The sequence below is a fragment of the Scyliorhinus canicula genome, chromosome 1 (genome assembly GCF_902713615.1).
Source record: "Scyliorhinus canicula chromosome 1, sScyCan1.1, whole genome shotgun sequence".
In the NCBI taxonomy this organism is placed as follows: Eukaryota; Metazoa; Chordata; class Chondrichthyes; order Carcharhiniformes; family Scyliorhinidae; genus Scyliorhinus; species Scyliorhinus canicula.
The window spans coordinates 260,220,647-260,244,121 of record NC_052146.1 but is presented as its reverse complement, the minus strand read 5'-3'; the positions used below and the strand labels follow the sequence as shown (position 1 = coordinate 260,244,121).

At 45.9% G+C, this 23,475-nt stretch overlaps 1 protein-coding gene across 2 annotated transcripts in view; it reads left to right on the top strand.

The window, feature by feature from the left end:
- LOC119973701 (TNF receptor-associated factor 5-like) overlaps positions 1-23,475 on the top strand; it is an 82,629-nt gene that overhangs the window by 49,001 nt on the left and 10,153 nt on the right. For both annotated transcript variants that reach the window (XM_038812095.1, XM_038812086.1), the window contains exons 6-9: positions 1,232-1,309; positions 15,271-15,345; positions 15,431-15,523; positions 19,608-19,748. In XM_038812095.1, coding sequence (XP_038668023.1) covers positions 1,232-1,309; positions 15,271-15,345; positions 15,431-15,523; positions 19,608-19,748 — 387 coding nt within the window. The remainder of the gene's footprint in view (positions 1-1,231; positions 1,310-15,270; positions 15,346-15,430; positions 15,524-19,607; positions 19,749-23,475) is intronic.

The following is a 23,475-nucleotide window of genomic DNA, read 5'->3' as shown; positions in this document are numbered from 1 at the left end:
AGGCTTACCTTAACACTGCAATGACGTTACTGTGAAAATCCCCTAGTCGCCACACTACGACACTGAGGGAGAATTCAGACTGTCCGATTCACCGAACAGCACGTCTTTTGGAACTGTCGGGAGGAAGCCGGAGCGCCCAGAGAAAACCTATCAGACAAGGGGAGAACGTGCAGACTCCGCACAGACAGTGACCCATGCCGAGAACCACACCCAGGTCCCTGGCACTGTAAACCAACAGTGCTAACCACTGTGCTACCGGTCTCTGCAGTTCATTTCATTCCCTATATATTGGCCCATTTGATGAGATCATTCCAATATTCCAGATGGCTAGCGTCAACTGCTGCTTCAGTAATGGCTCATAAGGGCAGCACGGCAGTGATTAGCATTACAGCTTCACGGCGCCGAGGTCCCAGGTTTGATCCCCGCCTTGGGTCACTGTCCGTGTGGAGTTTGCACATTCTCCCCATGTTTGCGTGGGTTTTGCCCCTACAACTTTGATGAACAACGGAACAGGCTTGAGGGTCCGTATGGTCTACTATTTCCTGTGTTCTTTAGAATGAGGGAGGTAATTTGAGCTAAATTCTATAATTTTAAAGGGTCCGCAAGAATAAAAATACCTGGGGCGTGTATGTAAGCTACACAAGGATGGCAGAGCTAGTTTTGAAGGCTGTTTGAAAAGGAAAACGGGGTTATTGACTAAGTACAAGATTAGAGTATAAAAGTTAAGACAAAGTGCTCAACCTTCATAATACGTTGTTTAGGCCTGCGATAAAGTATTATGGGCAGCACACTGGGAAGGATTTCAAGGACTTCGAATGAATGCAGGGGGGTGAGATTTCAGTATCGGGAAGAAATAATTTAATGTAATGCATGCACTTGGTTTCGGACAATGCTCGGCACAACATCGAGGGCCGAAGGGTCTGGTCTGTGCTGTACTGTTCTATGTTCTATGTAACCCAAAAGATATGCAGGGTAGGTGGATTGGCCATGCTAAATGACCCCTTAATTGGAAAAAAGGGATTGGGTACTCTAAATTTATATTTTTAAAAAAGTAATGGCTCATAGACTAGGCAAAGAGTCTGATCCAGCTTTTTTTTAAATTTGGAGGACCAAGGGTGGTGCCAACTGTGTGATGAAATCAATAATGAGGAAGTATAGTTAATGCTCATGATTGTTTCAGATAGCTGTAATTTGGAGTTACTTACAGAGTTTTATATTTTTATTTTTCAAGGAGCATGAAGACATTGCATGTCCAAAATATCCTATTCAATGCATATACAATTGTGGTGAAAGCTTCTTAAGAAATGAGGTGAGCAATACTCGGGTGACAAAAATAGCATGTTTAAATAAAGATGAATTAAGTGAATGTCAGGAGTATTTTTTTAAATTTGATTTTATTACCATACTCCACAGTCTATCTTACCAAAATGCACCAATTACGTTTCCAGTAAACTTCCTTGCAACAGAAACTCCAATAGGACGTAGGAGTGGAAGTAGACCATTCAGTCCATCGAGTCCGTTCCACCATTCAATGAACTCATGACTGATCTGATGTGATAATCCTCAATCCACTTTCCCACCTTACACCCATAACCCTTGATTCCTTTCCTGCTTGTCTATCTCAGTGTTGAACATACTTAATAACCCAGCCTATTCCGCTCTCTGCAGTAAAGAATTCCACAGATTCACTACCCTCTGAGAAAATAATTCCTCCTCTGTCTTAAATGAGAAGATCCCTTACTCTGAGATTATGCCCTCTGGTTCTAGACTCTCTCATAAGAAGAAACAACTTCTCAGCAGCTATGCTATAAAGCCCCCTGAAAGATTCAATAAGGTTGTCTATCATTCTTCTAAACTTCAATGAGTACAGGCCCAACCTACTCAACCTCTTCTCAAAAGGAAATTCCTCTATACTCGGGATCAACTTAATGAACCTTCTCTGGACTGCCTCCAATGCCAGTTTATCTTCCTTAGATAAGGGAACCGAAACTGTTCGCAGTATTCCATCTGTGGTCTGACTTGTGCCTTGTATAGTTTTAGCAAGACTTCCCTATTTTTATACTCCATGCCCTTTGAACTTTTGATTTTTATTTTGTAACTATTTTGTGAACAAACATTGTGTTGATGATGCTTGAGGACACAACCGTCTACTTTCTGAAGACTGCCGCCTGCACTCTTCATCCTGAATGAGCTGATTTTAAGCAGGACAGCTGCTGAGGTGATGTTTCAGCAGTGTGCGATACTTAGCTGTGTTCCGTGTTGTTGTCGCCTGCTTCTCCCGGACGGATCTCGCTGCCGTCTCGCACTCGCCTCCGCTTCTGCTGCTCCTCCTGTCCTCCGTCTTTATTTTCCTCGTTCCCCGCTCCTGGAGATGTCATGCTCGTTTTGGTATCCCGTGCCTTCCTTCCGGCTCCAATTTCCCTGCCACACCCCCCCCCCCCCCCCCTCCTCTTCCCACCTCGCTGGTTCTCCTCTCTTGTTTCCCCCCCTCCACGGTTTGCCTTTCTTTCCTCAGGTTCCCCCGGCCCGGTCTATTTCTCCCTTTCATGCCTTGGCTACTTTCCCCTGATTCTTGACTACTTTCCCCTGATTCTTGGCTACCTGGCTATTCCTCCTCTTGTTCGTTGGCCACAAACAGGTCCTGGAACAGTCGCGTGGATGGCTCCCACGTTCTGTGGAAGCCGTCGTCTGACCCTCAGATGGTGAATTTGATTTTCTCCATTTGGAGAGATTCCGAGAGGTCGGACAGCCAGTCTGCAGCTTTGGGTGGTGCTGCTGACCTCCAGCCAAACAGGATTCTACGGCGGGCGATCAGGGAGGCAAAGGCAAGGGCGTCCACCCTCCTCCCCAGGAATAAATCTGGCTGGTCCGAGACCCCAAAGACCGCCACTTTCGGGCATGGCTCCACCCTCACGCCCACCACTTTGGACATTGCCTCAAAGAAGGCTGTCCAGTACTCCACAAGTCTGGGGCAAGACCAGAACATGTGGGCGTGGTTGGCCGGGCCTACTTGGCACCGTTCACATCTATCCTCCACCTCCGGGAAGAACCTACTCTTACGGGTTCTTGTTAAGTGGGCTCTATGTACCACTTTTAGCTGCGTCAGGCTGAGCCTTGCGCACGTGGCGGTAGAGTTGATCCTATGCAGTGCTTCGCTCCAGAGTCCCCACCCTATCTCAATCCCCAGGTCATCCTCCCATTTCTTTCTTGTTGCGTCCAGTACGGTGTCGGCCCTTTCTATCAGTCGGTCATACATGTCACTACAGTTTCCTTTGTCTAGTATGCTTGCGTCCAGTAGTTTTTCAAGTAGTGTCTGTCGTGGCGGTTGTGGGTACGTCCTTGTCTCCTTTCGTAGGAAATTTTTAAGCTGCAGATACCTTAGCTCGTTCCCCCTGGCTAGCCGAAATTTCTCTGTCAGTTCGTCCAGTGTTGCGATCCTGCCGTCCGTGTGTAGGTCCCTGACTGTCAGTGTCCCTCCGTCCTGCCCCCACCGTTTGAAGGTGGTGTCAGTCAGTGCTGGTGTGCCATGCCCTTTGAACTAACGGCCAACATCCTGGGCGCGATTCTCCGACCCCCATGCCGGGTGGGAGAATCGCGGGAGTGCCGGGCGATTCACGCCATGCCGCCCTGGCACCCACACGCGATTCTCCCAGCCCCCCCAAAACGGCGTGTCGCGTTTTGCGACAGGCCGCTCGGAGAATCGCCGCTCCAGTCGACCGCCGATTCTCCGGCCCGGATGGGCCGAGCGGCCTGCCTAATATGACCAGTTCACGCCGGCGCCAACCACACCTGGTCGCTGCCGGCGTGAACAGCACGCGACGGCTGCGTGGGGCCTGTGGGGGGCGGAGGGAGAATCGAACACTGGGGGGTGCTCAGGAGGGGTCTGGCCCACGATCGGTGCCCACCGATCGTCGGGCTGGCGTCTCTGAAAGACGCACTCTTTTCCCTCCGCCGCCCCGCAAGATCAATCCTCCATGTCTTGTGGGGCAGCAGAGGGGAAGACGGCAACCGCGCATGCGCGGGTGACGTCATTTAGGCACCGCCGGTCACGTCATTCAGGCGGCGCCGCTTTGACGCAAGAAATGCATTGCCTTGTCAATTTACTGCTTCTTGGTTTTACAGTAGTGAATGCTGTCAGGATAACGGATATTCAGATTCTGGTCCTTTACCACTGTGATATGCCCCTAATTGGGAGCTGGAGATTTATGATTTTCAACATCAGCTGGGCACTAACTAACCACAGGAAAGGACAAGCAGCAGCTTACACTGAAAAATGAGACTTCACATAATAAAACATTTCAATTTAAAAGAAAAGATAAAATACATGTAAACACTATGAATGCTGTCAGGATACAGGATATTCAGATTCTGGTCCTTTACCACTGTGAGATGATTATGACAGGGTTGCATGCAGTTGGTGTTCCAATATCTTGTGTAATAAGTTGGTGGATCAGAAAAACATCTCACCACACAGAAGACATACAAAACAGCCATATGAATAAAATGTGTCACTGCTGGTAACATAATACCTTCTGTGTTCTGAACAATATTTTTCAAAGAATGGAGCTGGTGCATATTTGCATGGCGCTGTGTTGGGCCTCTTTATGTCCTGGCTTTGGAACAGATGACCACCGAAGATTATCTGCTACCTGAAAATGAGACTGGACGGGAAGTTTCTTCACCTTCCCATCACCTTGATTTATTCACCCGACCACAAGTCTGGCTCAAACAGGATGGATTATCTCAAAGAACAAAGAAAAGTGCAGCACAGGAACAGGCCCTTCGGCCCTCCAAGCCAGCATCGACCATGCTGCCCGTCTAAATTAAAATCTTCTACATTTCCGGCATCCGTGTCCCTCTATTCCCATCCTATTCGTGTATTTGTCAAGATGCCCCTTAAAAGTCACTATCGCCCCTGCTTCCACCACCTCCCCCCGGCAGTAAGTTCCAGGCACCCACAACCCTCTGTGTAAAGAAACTTGCCTCGTACATCTCCTCTAAACCTTTCCCCTCGCTCCTTAAACCTATGTCCCCTAGTAATTGACCTCTCTACCCTGGGAAAAAGTCTCTGACTATTCACCCTGTCTATGCCCCTCATAATTTTGTAGACCTCTATCAGGTAGCCCCTCAACCTCCTTCGTTCTAGTGAGAACAACCAAATTTATTCAACCTCTCCTCGTAGCTTAATGCCCTTCGTACCAGGCAACATTCTGGTAAATCTCTTCTGCACCCTCGCTAAAGCCTCCACATCCTCCTGGTAGTGTGGCCGTGTCGCGTCTTTTCGTCCGACGTCACTTCGTCCAACGACACTTCGTCCACGTCTTTTGGTCCAACGTCTTTTTGTCCGCCCGTCTTTTGGTCCAACGTCACTTCGTCCAATTATCCAATTACAAATTAACTCCGTATAAAACCATTTAATTGATAAAATGCAATTACAATACAGCAAGTGAATTTAATTGCTAAAATGCAAGTAATTGATAAAATGCAAGTAAAATGCAAGTTGAAAAATGCAGTTAAAAAGTTAAAAAATCTAAAAATGCAGTTAAAAAATCTAAAAGTTTACTAATTACTTAAAATTCCCAAAATTACTTAAAATTGATGTAAATTGTAAATTCCCGAAATTACTTAAAATTGATGTAAATTGTAAGCAACATTCCTCAAGAAATCAATTTTTGTTGTAGAATCATATTCAACGACCAATCTTTTGAGGCGTTCAGTTATTTTCTTATATCGCGTACATGAAGTCGACTGATCTCCCCGAAGAATTTGAGCCTTTTTGCCTATTATGAACCCTTCCTCTTCCTTCAGAGTTTTGATTAACCTCCAGATATTCAAATGAGCTCCACCCGCCGAACGCTTTATCGCAGAATGAAAACCCTCAGCAGCATTATTTGTTCTCGGTAGATCTTGTAGAACACGCTGATTAACATTCCATACAGCTGTCGGGAATGTAGGTGTTTCTCTCCTTCGTCTGGCACCACGTCCTCTCGCAATGCCTATGTAAGTCAAGTCGAAGTAAACGATGAATTCAGCAGGTATTTCTTCATCGTCTATCAAATCTTCATAAGCCTCTTTGACATCTTCAACGGGGAGGAAAGCTAATGCTGAAAAACATCGAATTTTAAGACAGAATTCAGAGTCTGTATTGTATTTTTCTTTGAGGCCTAAATCGGTAATTTTTCGAAACACAGATTGGCTCAAATGAAACAAACATGCCACGACAGATGAATTAAGGAATGATGAATTAATTGCCTTGTGAACTGCAACTTCGAAATCTGCCATGATATCAATCGGATCTGCATTAGGTTGCATAATTTTCAATTGGTCAAAGAATAATTCGTATGTCTGCTTTCTTTTATTCGGCAGTAATGCAAAGACCCGTGGAAAACTGCTTCCTTTAACTTGTACATGAATGCAGAACAGTTGAAACCACTGTTGTGGCACAATCTTGAATGTCCCATCGCATGCCCAATGACGATATGATGCTAAATCCTGAAGAGCACTTTCTGATGCGAATACTAGTAAGCGCTGTTGATCCTCGGCGCCCGAATCGCATCTCAGAAACTGTTCGCCATTGTCAAGTTTACAATATTTGTCAGGTATTTCAAAACCGTGTCTAGCCGCTGGATTAGCGGGAAATCCAGAATTTTTTTGTCGGCACCTTTGAATAGTCCTTGAGACGACGGGCAACCTAGGGAGTTGAGAGCAGGTATTTTCTGATAGCTGCGTAAACTTGGCCGCTAGTATGCTACGCGAACTTGCTGCTATGTTTTCCACTGCTTCATGCTTTATTTCTGCAACTGCTTTTCTAGCATTTAACGAATCAACATCAGCTGGATGAAGGTGCTCATTAGAGAAATAAATAATTTTCGGCTCATTGTTTTCCGTGACCGTGTGAATCCGCACTGAACATAGCCTTCTTTTCTCACATCTCCAGTATTCTTTTCCTAGGTTTGCACTGCTCGAATGAAAATCGTAGATATAGTTATTTCCATCAGCTACCTTCCGTTTACTCTTCGTTGACACAATGAACTTTGCCATTTCGGGATGGGCGAATTAAGAAAGAGAACGATAATATCTATCCTTTAACGAGGCTCGTTAAAGGAAAGAGAACGATAATAACTATCCTTTAACGAGGCTCGTTAAAGGAAAGAGACCGGTAATAAAAATCCTTTATTGCATATTATACCTTGCTATGTGCATTAGAGAAGATTTCTATTTACAAAAAGTTAATGTGGGGAGTGGAGTGGAGTGCTACTAAGCAAGTTACAAAAAGTCAAGTTACAAAAAGTCTTTTACAAAAAAAATCATCCGACAGAAAAACGTAACAAGTCACAAAAAGTCTTTGATGAAAAAAATCATCGGACAAAAAGACGTTGGACCAAAAGACGTGCGGACAAAAAGACGTTGGACCAAAAGACGTGGACGAAGTGTCGTTGGACGAAATGACGTCGGACGAAAAGACATAGCACCAGTGTGGCGACCAGAATTGGACACAATGCTCCAAGTGTGACCTAACTAAGGTTCTATACAACTGCAATTAATGCAATGGGACATTGGCCGCCCCGATGTAATGGATGATTTTAACCCAAACACCAGCAATTTTAATGTGACCACTGGCAATGGTAGCAACTCTCCCACCTGCTCCTTTCCAACCAGCAATAGTCACACCTTCAAATACATTCCTGCCGCTCTTTCCTGTACCATTTCTGTAATCGGAATGATTGGCAATCCTACTTTGCTGAGAATTACCATAAGATACATGTGCTTCTCTCTGTAGCCTGCATTCCCCACCTTCAGCTCTCCTATACAAGTAATCACCTCATCAGCCTCACTCCTGATCTATTCTCTCATTTCTTGCCGAAACTTCAAATTACATTCTCTGTTCTTTGTCTGCCCTCTATCACTCTGATCCTAGCTGTTCATATTTTTTGTGACCGTACACTCTGCGGCCCTTCTGGCACCCACCCGCGACCCACATGCTACTCGCGAACCCCTCTTTGAAAAGCCCTGCACTAATCTATTGATTATACTTAGTTGCGGTTGACTTGGTTCTCCCTGTCATTATTCACAGTTCAGTTGGACTGTCCCCACTACCCCATGTAACTCCTGCCATCTCCCTTGTCATCTAACCATTCCCACTCTCATTGCTACTGCCATCTGTTCAGTTCTAGCTACCATAGCACTTACTTGGCAATACCCTGTTCACTGGTGATCAGCTTGGGTTTTGCCCGAGTCACTCAGCTCCTGACCTCATTACAACCTTGGTTCAAACCTGGACAAAAGAGCTGAATTCCAGAGGTAAGGTGAGAATGACTGCCCTTAGCATCAAGGCAGCTTCTGACTGAATCTGGCATCAAGGAGCCCTGGGTAAACTGGAGTCAATGGAAATCGGGGATGGGGGAACTTCTCCCACTGGTTGGAGTCATACCTGGCACAAAGGAAGATTGTTGTGATGGTTGATGGTCAATCATCTGAGCTCCAGGAGTTCCTCAGGATAGTGTCTGAGGCCCAACAAACTTCAGCTGCTTCATCAATTACCTTCCTTCCATTATAAGGTGAGAATTGGGAATGTTCGAAAATGACTGCACGATGTTCAGTACCATTCATGACTTGCCAGATACTGAAGCAGTCCATGTCCAAATGCAGCAAGACCTGGACAATATCCAGGCTTGGGCTGACAAGTGGCAAATAACAATGGCGCTGTTCAGGTGAGGGATTGGGCAGGGAAGTTGGTGGTGGCTCCGGATCTGATTAACAAGGTCTTTGAGGAATTTTATGAGAGGTTGTACAGGTCAGAGCCACCTGGGGGAGACCAGGAATGCAGGAATTTCTAGCTGTGTTGGAGTACCCAAGGTTAGGGGAGGGGGACGGGGCTACATTAGAAGGAGAATTAGTGGAACAGGAGATAAAGGATGCGATTGGGAAGATGCAGTCGGGGAAGGTGGCACGGCCGAATGGGTTTCCGGTGGAATATTATAAAAAATACAAGGATAAGATGGCACCCCTGATGGTGGGGATGGTTGAAGGGGAGATAGGGAAGGGGGTGTTGCCACAAACCTTGGGGCAGGCATCGATTTCACTGTTGCTAAAAAAAGATAAGGATCCGACGGAGTGTGGGTCGTATAGGCCCATACCACTTCTGAATGTGGACGCAAAAGTATTGGCGAAGGTACTGGTGTGTAGGCTGGAGGAGTGCCTCCCGAAGGTGATAGGTGAAGATCAGACGGGGTTCGTGAGAGGGAGGAAGCTCTTTCCAAACATTAGAAGGGTATTGAACGTCGTTATGGCACCGGCGGAGGGGATGGAAACCGAGGTGGTTGTGGCATTGGACGCTGAGAAGGTGTTTGACCGGGTGGAGTGGGGGTACTTGATGGCAGTTCTGGTGCAGTTTGGGGTTGGACTAAGACTTGTGAACTGAGTAAAGCTATTATATAAGGAGCTGAAGGCGAGTGTCCGCACAAACAACATCAGCTCGACATACTTTTCTCCCCACCGTGGGACTAGGCAGGGGTGTCCTATGTCCCCCCTGCTGTTTGCACTCGTGATTGAGCCGTTGGCCATCGCATTAAGAAGTTCGGGGGTATGGAAAGGAATAGTGCGGGGGGGGGGGGGGGGGGGGGGGGGGGGTGGGGGGGTGGGGATAGAGCATAGGGTGTCCTTATATGCCGATGACTTGCTGTTATATGTGTCGGAGCCGAGTGTGTCGATAAGGGGAATATTTGGAGCTGCTTTGAGTGTTTGGGTCTTTCTCGAGGTGCAAACTAAATCTAGACAAGAGTGAGTATTTTGTGGTGTCTCGGCCGGGGGTGGGGCAGGGCTGGGGGGGGCTGCCATTTCATAGGGCAGGGACTCACTTTAGGTACCTGGGGGTGCAGGTTTCCCGGGAGTGGGGGAGGCTTCGCAGGTACAACATTTCTAGTTTGGTGGGGAGAGTGAAAGCTGATCTGGCAAGGTGGGGTGGTCTCCCTCTGTCACTTGCGGGTCGGGTACAGGGGGTTAAAATGAACGTGTTGCCGCGATTTCTGTTCATTTTTCAATGCCTGCCGATTTTCCTGCCAAAGGCTTTTTTCAGGGAGATTGAGGGAAGGATTACTTTGTTCATATGGGGAGGGAAGGTGGCCAAAGTTAGAAACATGCTGCTACAGAGAGGGAGGCAGGCCAGGGGGTTTGGGTCTTCCGAACCTGATGTATTACTACTGGGCGGCGAATGTGGAGAAGGTGCGGAGCTGGGTCAGAGGGGTTGATTCCCAGTGGGTCAGAATGGAGGAGAGTTTGTGCAGGGGGTCGGGATTGAAAGGACTAGCAATAGCGCAATTTCCCAATAGGGAAATGTCGATTCGGGGGAACCACAGATTTGAGCCAGGGAAGTGGGATGGAAGTTTTCGGAAATGGGAGGAGAAGGGGATTAAGACACTAAAAGATTTGTTTCTTGGGGGTCGGTTTGCAGGATTGAAGGAGCTGGGAGCGAAGTATGGGTTGGAGCAGGGGGAAATGTTTAGATACATGCAGGTTTAAGATTTTGCCAGGAAGGAGGTACAGAGCTTCCCGGTGGAGCCGGCCTCCACATTGCTGGAGGAGGTGCTGACGACAGGGGGACTGGAGAAGGGGGTAGTGTCAGCGGTTTACAGAGCTATTTTGGAAGAGGAGAAGGCACCATTGGAAGGGATCAAAGCAAAGTGGGAGGAAGAGTTGGGAGAGGATATGGAGGAGAGGTTCTGGTGTGGGGTGCTCCGGAGAGTGAATGCGAGGTATGGCCTGATACAGCTGAAGGTGGTATACAGAGCACACCTCACGAGGGCGAGGATGAGCCGATTCTTTGAAGGAGTAGAAGATGTGTGTGAATGTTGCCGGGGGGGGTTGGGGGGGGGGGGGGGGGGGGGCGCTAATCACGTTCCTATGTTTTGGTCCTGTCCAAAGCTAGAGGATTACTGTTTTTAAGGGAAATTTCTAAAGTGGTGCACGTGAAACTGGACCTGGGCCCCCGGGAGACCATATTCAGGGTGTCGGACCAGCCAGGGTTGGAAACAGGTGCGGAGGCAGATGTTGTAGCCTTCGCTTTGTTGATCGCCCGAAGGTGGATCCTGATAGGTTGGAGAGCAACCTCTCCACCCTGTGCCCTGGCATGGCGGGGGGACCTGTTGGAATTCTTGTCTCTTGAGATGGTTAAGTTTGAACTGAGGGGAAGGATGGAGGGGTTCTAAAATTCATGGGCATTATTCATTATGCACTTTTGAGAATTGGATAACATCGAACATTAGTTGGGGCGGGTGGGTGGGAGGGTTGGGGGGGAGAGGGGCTGTGTGTATCATATCATAGATATCATAGAATTTGCAGTGCAGAAGGAGGCCATTCAGCCCATCGAGTCTGCACCGGCTCTTGGAAAGAGCACCCTACCCAAGGTCAACACCTCCACCTTATCCCCATAACCCAGTAACCCCACCCAACTCTAAGGGCAATTTTGGACACTAAGGGCAATTTATCATGGCCAATCCACCTAACCTGCACATCTTTGGACTGTGGGAGGAAACCAGAGCACCCGGAGGAAACCCACGCACACACGGGGAGGATGTGCAGACTCCACACAGACAGTGACCCAAGCTGGAATTGAACCTGGGACCCTGGAGCTGTGAAGCAATTGTGCTATCCACAAGGCTACCGTGCTGCCCAATGGCGACTATGGGTGATCCCTAATTCCTTTTTGTCATTTGTTTGTGTGAAAATGCGGGCTAATGTTTGGGGTTTGGTGGGAGGATGGGATCGTTGTTATTGATATGGGGATTGACATTTGTTACTGATTGTTTATTGTTGGCGGGTGTAAATTTGGGAGAAAATGTGAAAAAGGAGAATAAAAAATATTTTTTAAAAAATAACAATGGCGCCACACAAGTAAGACCAGGCAATGACCATCTCCAACAAGGGGGAATCAATGATTACCCCTTGATATTCAATAGCATTATCATCGCTGAATCCTTCATTATCAACATCCGAAGGATTACCATTGGCCAAAAACTGAACTGGATTAACCATATAAATACTGTGGCTGCATGAGCAGATCAGAGGCTAGGAATCCTGCTGTGCATAACTCACCTTCTGACTACCCAAAGCCTGCCCACCATCTTCAAGACACAAATCAAGTGTGTGATGGAATACTCTCCACCTGCCTGGATAAGTGTCACTCCAATAACACTCAAGAAGTTAAACATCATCCAGGACAAAGCAGTCTGCTTGGGGGTTGGCACCCCTTCCACAAACATTCACTCCCTCACACCAGCAAACAGTGGCAGCAGGGTGTAACATCTACAAGATACACTGCAGGAACCCATTAAGGCTCCTTGGGCAGCATATTCCAAATCCACGACCACTGCCATCTAGAAGGACAAGGACAGCAGATAGCTGGGAACTCCACCACCTGGAGGTTCCCCCTCCAAGTCGCTCACCATCCTGATTTGGAAATATATTGCCGTTTCTCCACTGTTGCTGAGCCAAAATCCTGGAACTCTCTCCCTAATAGCACTGTGGGTGGACCTACACAATACGGACAGTTGTAGTTCAAGAAGACAGCTCACACTGGTTAGCACTGCTGTCTCAGCTCCAGGAACCTGGTTCAATTCTGGCCTCGAGTGACTGTCTGTGTGGAGTTTGCACCTTCTCCCCATGTCTGCATGATTTCCACCGTGTGCTCCGGTTTCCTCCCACAGTCCAAAGATGTGCAGATTAGGTGGATTGGCCATGATAATTCGCCCTTGGTGTCCAAAAAGGTTAGGTTGGGTGACTGGGAAAGAGTGGAATTGAGGGCTTAATTAGGGTGCTAAATGACCTCCTTCTGCACTGTAAATTCTATGATTCTATATAGGAATGGGCAATAAATTCTGGCCTCGCCAGTGAAGCCACATTGTGTAGATTAATTTTTTTTTACATTCTATACCCAGTGTTTTCCCTCTGAAGCCTGCAGCTGTGGCTCCATTTGCACCTCTTGCTCTTGGAGTAGGGCCTTGGCATGGGCTTGGCTTGTGCCAGGGAAACAATAAGGCCATGCAAATGATCTGACTCCAGAATCACTGATGGGTCAAGCTGGGTGTGAATTCCGCCTGTCTAACATTGGATATGGAGGTCGATGAATAGTGTGCCTGATATGTACGCAAAGTAGAAATAGATGGAATGGAAAAATTCAGAAGTAAACATCGTCCATCATCTCACCATTATAAAAGTTAGATTTCTAATAATATTTGCTTCATTTAAATTACAGTGATAACTATGTCTGTATACTTATTCAAGGGTCCAAGGCACTCTTTGTGACATTGTCAACAAAATCCATGGAAGAGATATGCAGAAATCAATTGTAGTAATCTTTCATCTCCCTGGTTGAAAATGAGTAACTCTGCACTGACAACGGATTAATCTTTTTGGCTTTTTATTGCTAAGTACCACAACACACAATATTTATCCAGTGAGCCATCTGACATTGTTCTAATTCTCTTTCAGACTGTTCTCCCCTTTGATCCACAGGCTCATAGACCTATTGTCATGCGCACTAATAGTTGTGCTGGTAACTGAGAGGGATGGACTGTAATTCTAAGCCAGTATCATTTGATGAGTATTTCCTGTGTAAAACATTCGGATGGTGCCTCAGCCCTTTACTGTTGAGTCACCTCACAGACCGGAATCTCCCCAAATGGCATTCAATTGTTAAACTGCTGCTTGCATCAAAACATGAGAGTGAATTCAGACTATTAGAAAACATCCGCACAATTCTTGAGTGGCATCAGCCATGTTCCAGGATCGAATTTTCCAGTCTAAATGTGAAATGGTTCCCTTTCTTTTGTTTGTCAAATATTTTATTTGTAAACCTTCGGGCTAAATGCAAATAATTTCTAGCACCCAGACTAACCCTAACCTTAACCCTTCCACCTAATACGAGTCTTACAATTCTAATAATTTTTTATCCCTAAATCGTTTAGTCGCTTCTTTTCTAAGTTCATCTTCATGGAACATTATGGCAATCGGCTTCTGAAGAACGGGTGTGCCAATTTGCTGCAGCAAGCTTAAACCTTGCTGACAATTGTTGGATTTGATGCATGTAGTCAGACATATATATCACGAAAATGTGTGGAGGAAGGAACATAATATACAGAAGTAGTCAAATCGTTAAATAGAAGCATTCATAATGCAGCCGTCACAAAGAAGTTTGCTCCACTTTCTGTGGTACACAGGACGTTCTGAACCTATTTGTTTTAATAGTTGACTTGGATTCTGCACGCTGCTTAAAGCTAGTTCTGCAATAAACAATAACAACTTCTGAAGTTAAACTACTGTATGTCTTCATTGGTTTTAATAATCATGTTCAGGTTATTGTTTCATTTTGGTTTGAAGGAATTAAAATAATTGTGGAAAGAACTATGCATTGCATTGGAGGAAGTTGCTGCAAACAATTATAAACACTGCTGTATTGAACTTTACTTGTGAACAACAAAGACTATGTTCAGATATTGGGCATAGTTTTCAATAGTTTTGTTTTCAATATAGAAAACACTACACAGTTTATCTCCCAGGCACGTAATACGGCATTAATTCTCATGATGGAAGCCTGTGGTATGATGTATATTTCCCTCAGCAATATGGTAATGAGAAGCCCTTCATTAATATTAACAATCAGGACTTGATTCCAACTTCATATAATACATGGGCCAACAATTTGACAGCAACACCTTTGTTAAATAGTTGAGCAGCCGTGTGCTGCAGAATATTTAGCTTCCATCCTTTCATTTCTGGCTCCTAGCCTGATGGGATAATAGAGTCAGCAAACATTTGATTAAACGGATCTATATAAAATGTGTTCACGGAGTCACAATTCATTGGTATTACCGTTGCACCAAACTGGATATTGCAATAAGTTGGGAATAAGCTCATGAATCTCAGAACACACGGGTTTCTGCTTTGAGAAATTGCACTCTCAACAGTACTCTCAAAGTGGAAGAACAAGAACTGATCTCTTCACATTAGGATGTAGCTTATCTTACTGTAACTTTGCAAGGGGTGTTTCAAAATGAAACAAGCAATTAAAAAAAAAAGTTGCATGGACTTCTGCTAGCTTGATTACCACAAATCAACCCAAAGAACACTTTATTTCCCCTAAATGCTAAAGGCTCTGTCACGCATCCATAGTTATGTAACTATGGAGCTTCCAATAACATATTCAGATAGTCACAACTGTTTATCATCAACTGTACTCAGCTGGTGTTTCAAAATATTTGTGTTTTTTTTTTGTAGCTTGACACACATCTCAGGAAATGTCCAGAAGCTGAAGCGGAATGTAGCTACAAAAAATATGGTTGCCATGTCAGGGTAAGTAAGAATATTAATTGGCAATTAGCCAGTATTCCGTATTTAAAATTGTAAAATGAGTGTAACTTTGGCATTATTTTTACAGGAAAAGCGGAGGGTGGTAGCAGAACATGAACATTCTTATTTAAATGAACATTTGTTGCTCGTTGTTACAAACAATACTAAATTAGAGGAACAGGTAATACTTTCTGAAAATTACTTTCATATTATTTCCCACCAATTCTGCCAGATGCCAGTGAACTCGGGTATTGTTGCTATCTGCCCTCCATTTCCCTCCTCCATCCCTCCAGACTTTGGGGAAGGAGGATATAAGAAGTATTAAGTATGAGGATCCTGTCACCTTCTATGGTTTCTGCCCCACCACTCGCCATGGCCTTAGCACTGGCCACTCCAGTGATGGCGAGAACCATCACCTCTCCCCTGCCTGTTAGTTTGTTTTGCCCCCAGTTGCCTCCCACTTTTTACTGCACGAGAGTGGGAGGTCTGCCAGTGAGTGTGGTTTAATCTGCTTGGCTGATGTGGCATTCAGTGGAATGACTGTGTAGCTTGTGAGATAAGGATGTGAGGATTGCAACAGTGCTAAGTGTCTAATGGTAAATTGAAGCTATGAATGCCAGGTAAGATTTCTGATCGATACAGATCATCCGTATTTAGGTGGCACATTGAAGAGAGTCTAAGATAGTGGTCAATTTGATGGGAAATTGCATTTGAAGATTAATTCACTGACCTTCAGCACTCATGTGAGGTCATTCAATTATATGCGTTACTGTATTCAGGTGCTTGGAGCTTGACCTGTACAGTTATAGAGTCCTTCTGTCTTCTCATCATTTTCCAGGAGGTCATTCTGGCTCCCAGTGAATACAGGACGTTCCTGCTGCTTTGCACCTTCTTCACCAAGGCCCTGACTGTAGTGGCATATTGGAGCACACTTTTCCCCATGTTTTGCCATCATTCAGTCTATTTCCATGTCAGAATGAACACTCAGCAACTGCTCTAGCCAGGTGCGGACTGACTTTAATTATTGCAGGCTAGCTTCAACCTCGCCTCTCACAATGTTGTGCCCCCTGCTGAGGCAAACAGCCACTCCACATCAAATTTAATGGTGTCTGAACGCTGCAGTTATGGCAATAAGCAGGCAGCACAAAGTTGGGCGAAATTCTCCGACCCCCGCAGGGTCGGAGAATCGCCCGGGGCCGGCGAAAATCCCGCCCCCGCTGTGGCAGGAATTCTCCGCCACCCGGGAATTGGCGGGGGCAGGAATCGCGCCGCCCCGATCGGCGTGCCCTCCGCGGCGATTCTCTGGCCCGCAATGGGCCGAAGTCCCACCGCTGAGAGGCCAATCCCGCCGCCGTGGTTTCAACCACCTCTGGTGGCGGCGGGATTGGCAGCGCGAGCGGGCCCCCGGGGTCCTGGGGGGGGGGGGGGCGATCGGACCCCGGGGGGTGCCCCCACGGGGGCCAGGCCTGCGATCGGGGCCCACCGATCGGCGGGCAGGCCAGTGCCATGGGGGCACTCTTTTTCTTCCGCCGCCGCCACGGCCTCCACCATGTCGGGGGCGGAAGAGAACCCCCCCTACCGCGCATGCGCCGGTGGTGACGTCAGCGGTAACTGATGCACCGGCGCATGTGTGAACCGGCGAAGGCCTTTCGGCCAGCCCGGGTGGCGGGCGTCAAAGGCCATTGGTGCCGGTTTTGGCGCCAGTCAGCGTGGCGCCAACCACGCCGACGCCGGAGTGGTTGGCGCCACTCCACTACACCGGGACCCTCAGCCCCGCCGGGTAGGGGAGAATCCCGGCCTAGGCAGCACAAAGTTAGCCTGTTGCCTACATCACATTGGATGCATGGTAATCATGCATCGTAAGCCCCCTGTTTTGGGGATTATTTAACTCTCATTCTATATATAAAGGTGCTTTAGAAAGAAAGAGCTTTTATCAATTTGACATTTTTCATGTCTTAGAAGGTGAAGCAGATAAATTACATTTGGAGGGTAGTTATTTTTGTTTTGAAGGCAAATGTAGTAACCAATCTGCACTCTCTGTAATGTAAGATATTTATCCTTAAGATAATATTACTTTGAGACATGTTGAATGTGTTATTTTGAACTACCTCATGCAATCCATCAGTTAAACGGTATTTGAAGAGGTATTCCAGTGATGTCATCAATTAATGGGATTCTTGATGATCACGACTGACTTGAACCTTTTCTAGATGAACTCTGGAGGATCATCTACCATTTTACCATAATTTATAGAATCATTCCATAATGAGATTTTATTTGTTGTTTGAAGTAAATACAGGGAAATGCCCACAAAAGGCAGTTGTTGTGCCTCTGCTGGGCATAACTGACAAATGTAGACAGAATTGCATACTCACAGTCAGGCTGATTTACCTTTAAATACAGCTTTTATTATTTCTCTAAGACTTCACCAAGATACAGCTATGCGTTTATTTAAACAGTTACATAAATTTCAGACTCTCAGCTTGAATCAAGTGTACCTCCCATTATAGAGAGCTTGGCCAGGTTCACTCTGAGGGGCACGAGCTGATGAGCTTTGAAAGTCATGTCTGCACATAAAAACATAGAAAATATAAACAGGAGGAGGCAATTCACCCCTTTGAGCATGCTTTTCCATTTTGTATGATCATGGCTGATCATCCAACTCTACAGCCTAATACTGCTTTCCCCCATATCCTTTGATCCCCATCACCCTAAATGCTATATCCAAATGCTTTTTGAAAACATGCAATGTTTTGGCCTCAACTACTTCCTATGGTAACAAATTCCACAGGCTCACCACTCTCTGGGTGAAGACATTTCTCTTAATCTCTGCCCTAAATAGTCTACCCCGTATCCTCAGACTGTGACCCCTGGTTCTGGACACACCCAACTTCGGGAACATCCTTCCTGCATCTCCCCTGTCCATCCTGTTAGAATTTGAAAGGTTTCTATGAGATCCCCCCCTCATTCTTCCAAACTCTAGCGAATACAATCATAATCGATTTAATCTCTCTTTGTACGTCAGTCCTGCCATCCCAGGAATCGGTCTATACTTCCTCTAGAGAAAGAACATCCTTCCTCAGATATGGAGACCAAAACTACACACAATATTCCAGGCCCTATATAATTGCAGCAAGACATCCCTGCTCCTGCACCCAAATCCTCTCGTTATAAAGGCCAACATACCACTTGCCTTCTTTACCGCCTGCTGTACGTGCATGCTTACCTTCAGTGACTGGTGTACAGTGACAGCCAGGTCTGATTGCACATTCCCCTCTCCTAGTTTATGGCCGTTCAGATAATTGTCTGCCTTCTTGCTTTTGATACATATGACGGATGATCCCAGGTTATTGTTGGTTAAATCTCAATGGTATCGTATTTTAGCAGGGGCTGTTTACCTCACAGGGCTAATCTCTGGCTTTGAAAGCAGACCAAAGCAAGCCAGCAGCACGGTTCGATTCCTGTAACAGCCTCCCCGAACAGACGCCGGAATGTGGCGACTAGGGGCTTTTCACAGTAACTTCATTTGAAGCCTACTCGTGACAATAAGCGATTTTCATTTCATTTCATTTTATATGGTTTCAGTTAAACAATCCTTCCAGCTCCAGAGCTTATTCCTCATGTTCCATAAACAAAGACATTATACCAGACGTCATCCGAGCCTGTCCTTCGTGTTCCGAAGTCAAGAGTGTTATCAGTGATGTTATTATCCCTTGTTCTCATGAAATCCATTTTGCACAGGGCAGCAATTTTCTTATTAGCTTCTTTAAAGTTACAGTAAGAAGTCTTAAAGGTTAAAGTCCAACAGGTTTGTTTGGAATAACTAGCTTTCGGAGTGCAGGTCCTTCTCCTGATGAAGGAGCTGCGCTCCGAAAGCTAGTTATTCCAAACAAACCTGTTGGACTTTAACCTGGTGTTGTAAGGCTTCTTACTGTGCCTATCTGAGTACAACGCTGGCATCTCTGCATCATTATCTTTAAAGTGAGTCATTGACCTCTTTTCCCATCATTCCTTATGGCTCAATGTTGGCCAACTTTCCCACTCAGTACTGCTCTAATATTATCAGTGGTCAAATTGCATGCTCTGAACATAACATTTAAATAGGATTATAGGTAAATGTACAGGGTAAATGTTCAACAAATTTTACCCCATTCACATGCTCCTATTGAGCAGTTGTTGCTTAAATATGCACTCGTTCCATTTACAGTATTTCCTGTTATCGTTAAGTTTTATTCAGACTGCTTTCCTTTATTTCTTAATCCCAGATTTTAGATCTAAAAGAAACGTTACATGAAAGAAATCAAGTCATCACGCAACTAGAACAACAAATCAACAAACTTGGCATTGAGATTAAACAATTAAGTGGACACGTTTCCAAAAATGATGATGAAGTTGCAAAAACACAGGTAAGAGATTTCTCTGATGTGATGTAAATCTGGATTTAGTCACATTGTAGAAAAAATTAAAAGCCCCATACTCCCCAGAAAAGTGAAATTACTGCCGGCTTCACAACTCATGGAGTCATGAAATGTTTGCTGTAAATCAGCAGATCAGCACTGCACAGGGAAAGCCTGGATTTCACTCTTTTTATCCACACTGAGGGATTACAATGCATAATCCATTTATTTTAAGGCTCTCATACTCTTACAGTAATTTGTTATGCAAATGCGAGCATTTAATTAATCATGCTGTGATGTGCATGGGTGCATATTACGACACCCTGCTTTGAATAATGTCATGGGCTCCTTTAAGTCCATCTGAGAGAGCCTCAATGTAACATCTTATTAGTTAGACTCTTAAATTCTGGTTTAAGTCTTGGATTTTATGTGAGTTTGCGAGGCAAGTTCTACTTAACACAAAAAGTAGGATTCCCTTTATTTTACAAAAATGGATACATTTTAGAAGATTATATCAACATCCATAAACTTAGGGACTTCTGGTGGCGGCTATGAGGGAGTAGGTTGCACATTTGGTGCCTCCCGTTTTGGTCGGACTTTTGGACCTTTTCCCCTGACTTTTTTGCGCTTTTGAGCGCGGAACTGGAAAGCAATAGTACTCAGGCACAGGACCCATACAGAATTGTATGGACCTAAGAAGCCGGAGGGACCGTAAACAGCAGAAGAAGTGGTCGAGTAAGGGCACAGTGGAGGCTGAGAGAGACCAGCATGGCTGGTGTTCAGAGCAAGGAGCCGACAGCCCAGCCCACAATGGAGCAGCTGCTGCAGACTATGCAGGAGGGCTTTTTGGCTTTGAAGCGTGACAACTTGGAGCCGCTTCAGAAGTCGATTGATCGGATTGGAAAAAGGCTGGATGATCAGGCTGAGAAGCTCCAGCAGTTGGAGAAGTCAGTGGAGGAGCAGGCTGACTTTCAACTGGTGGCGGATGTGGAGATTCGGAGGCTGAGGGACCAGCAAAAAGTGCTTCTGGAAAGGCTGGAGGACCTGGACAACAGATCTCACTGGCAGAATGTGAGAATCGTGGGCCTCCCTGAGGGGGCAGAGGGGTTAGACGCTGCCCCATATGTAGAGGGTATGTTTCAGAAGTTGCTGGGGAACGAGGTGTTCCCGCGCCCGCTGGTGGTGGACAGGGCACGCTGTTGCTCGTTTTGCTTTCCCTTAATTTGCTCTGTTTTAATTACCTTTGCTCAAGAGTCGCCAGGTATCTTTCTGATACCACTACAGGGTTCAAAGCCAAGTACTGATCAATGACTCAATACACCAGTTAGTAAGTTTGAAATCAATACACATTTATTATACACGCAGTCAGTTATTACTCATGCATAAACTCTACTCGCTAAACTACAACTACTACTAAAAGCCTATACTTAGTTTTGAGTGGCCCACTCAGTCAGAGGAACAATGGCCGTTGTCCGGTTCTGGTACTGCTGGCTTCGAACTGGTATGGAATAGTAGCTAGGAGCGTCTATCTTATAGCGTGCCTTGACCTTAGACTTACTTGGCTGGTGCTTGGCCAGCCTCTCGTTGCTGAGAGCCAAATGCCAAGGTGAGAGTTCTTCCAAGAGAGCGAACTGAACTTGGGGACTCTGCTTTATAGCCCCCAGGGGTTGCGCGCCCTTCTGGGCGGACCCCGGACTTGGTCCCAATTAATTGGACCATGTCCCAATCGTTCGTATTGATTTTCTCCAATACCGGAGTTGTTCCCTGATCGTTGGGCGGGCCCTATGTGGCCGTTGACCTGCCTTTGTTTTAGCTCCCACTGGCGCCGGGGAGTCTGTCCTGGTCTCGATTGTTTCAATGTTTCCTTTTTGTATCCGGAGATAGCTCATTAATATGTTAATGGCTATTGGTTTCGGTTCTGTCTGAGTTCTGCAAATCTTAATACACAGGAAACCTTGCGCCTGCTTGTTTTCCCTAGTGCTGTCCATTTTTCCCTGCACTTTTTGCGAGTGTCCATTTTGGAATCGGGACATGGCCAGCCCAGGTGGCTACAATCTCACCCGAGATTGAGGGGAGGCTGCAGCACTTGGTTTCAAAGTCCCTGGACAAGAGAGCAATCAGATAATCCATTGTCCGGTGACTCCTTAGCATAGACAATTGAAGATAATATTGAACTTAGCCATGATTCATTGCGTAGTGGGGCAGCCTGCTTACTCAATGTCTAGTCTTTAGTTGAAAAGTAATCACCTGAGTGAGATGTCAGAAGCTCCCTGTGGATCTGTGCCCCAGCCAGGAGTTTTTCAATCGGAAGGGATGGAGAAGGAAATTACATTTAGGTTACTTCAGATTTATTTTGACAGCCAAGATCTGTATTATAACTTTTACTTGCCTCTGTCTAGAGACTAGTGAGAAAGTGGACCTTGCTATCACGTGTGGTAGTTGAGGCAAATATTCTAGATGCAAATTTTTTTTAAAAAAAGATCACTAAACCTTTGCAGTGAATAGCCTCATCTTTTACCTACATGGGGGTGACAGACCCCATCAGCATCTCCTGCTCGCAAATAAAATAATTAAAAATCACTTCCCTGCTTGTCATCCTCCGCCTCCTTTGACCAGAGGGTGTTGGCAACCATTTAATCGATCCACCATGTGTGCTTGCCAAAGGACAGCAGTGGTTTGCCATTGTCTTCTGCAGCATGGCTGACCAGGAAACTTGCTCCTCTCGCCTGCCATTAGGCATCTTGGAAGGACTCACAAGTTGATGAGTGACCTGTTTGGGTTTGTTTTTGAATGCACCCTCCATGGCCATCAAATCCTGAAGTGGGTCTTGAACCCAGAGGTAGGGACGCTACCACTGCACCACAAAACCACCCCTGCTAATAATACAAGATGAAAATTAATATTTAAACCAAAAAATGAAACAATGTTCCACCTGAGACATGCTTGTGACATAAGCATAATACTACACCATGTGTTGAAGAATTTGCCTTTTGCTTATTATTCTACTCCTAAACCAGACATTGAATTTTGAAAGTTGCGTGATCGCCACTTTGACATGTATCCTTTAACAGTTCTTCAGTTCAGTATGAGTTGTGCATGTTTGTGAGTCAAAGGCCCATAACTCCCTGGTTCCCCAGCACTGCATTTAGGGGTTACCCCAATGATGTGCTGAGGAATCTCACTAGGTAGTTCCCAGGTAAGTGTTCACTTTTTACCAATTAAGGGGCAATTTAAGGTGGCCAATCCACCTACCCTGCACATCTTTTGGGGTGTGGGGGTGAAACCCACGGAGACATGGGGAGAATGTGCAAGCTCCACACGGGCAGTGACCTGGGGCTGGGATCAAACCCAGATCCTCAGTGCTGTGAGGCAGCAGTGCTAACCACTGTCGCCCAGGTAAAGGTTTACTTGTTAATTGCCCAGAAGTGCCAACTTCCCCTGGATAACTGTTCTGGGCTGGGAACCATCCGCCAAAGTAATTTTATTGCTAACTTCAAATGGTTCTGCCAGTTTTACCCTTGTAATTACTCTTTCAGAGTTAGAAGGAAAAGAATTACGCCTAACTCCAGAGTAACTATTTAAAAAACCCAGACCGAGCCTCGTGCATACACTGCTCCCGGCCTAATCCCCCAACCCCACATTTCCAGTCCGACCACCCCCCAGCAATTCGCCAGAGATTGCCACTCTGAGGAAGTTACTTAATTACTGAAATATAGTAACTTGGAGCAAGGGGATG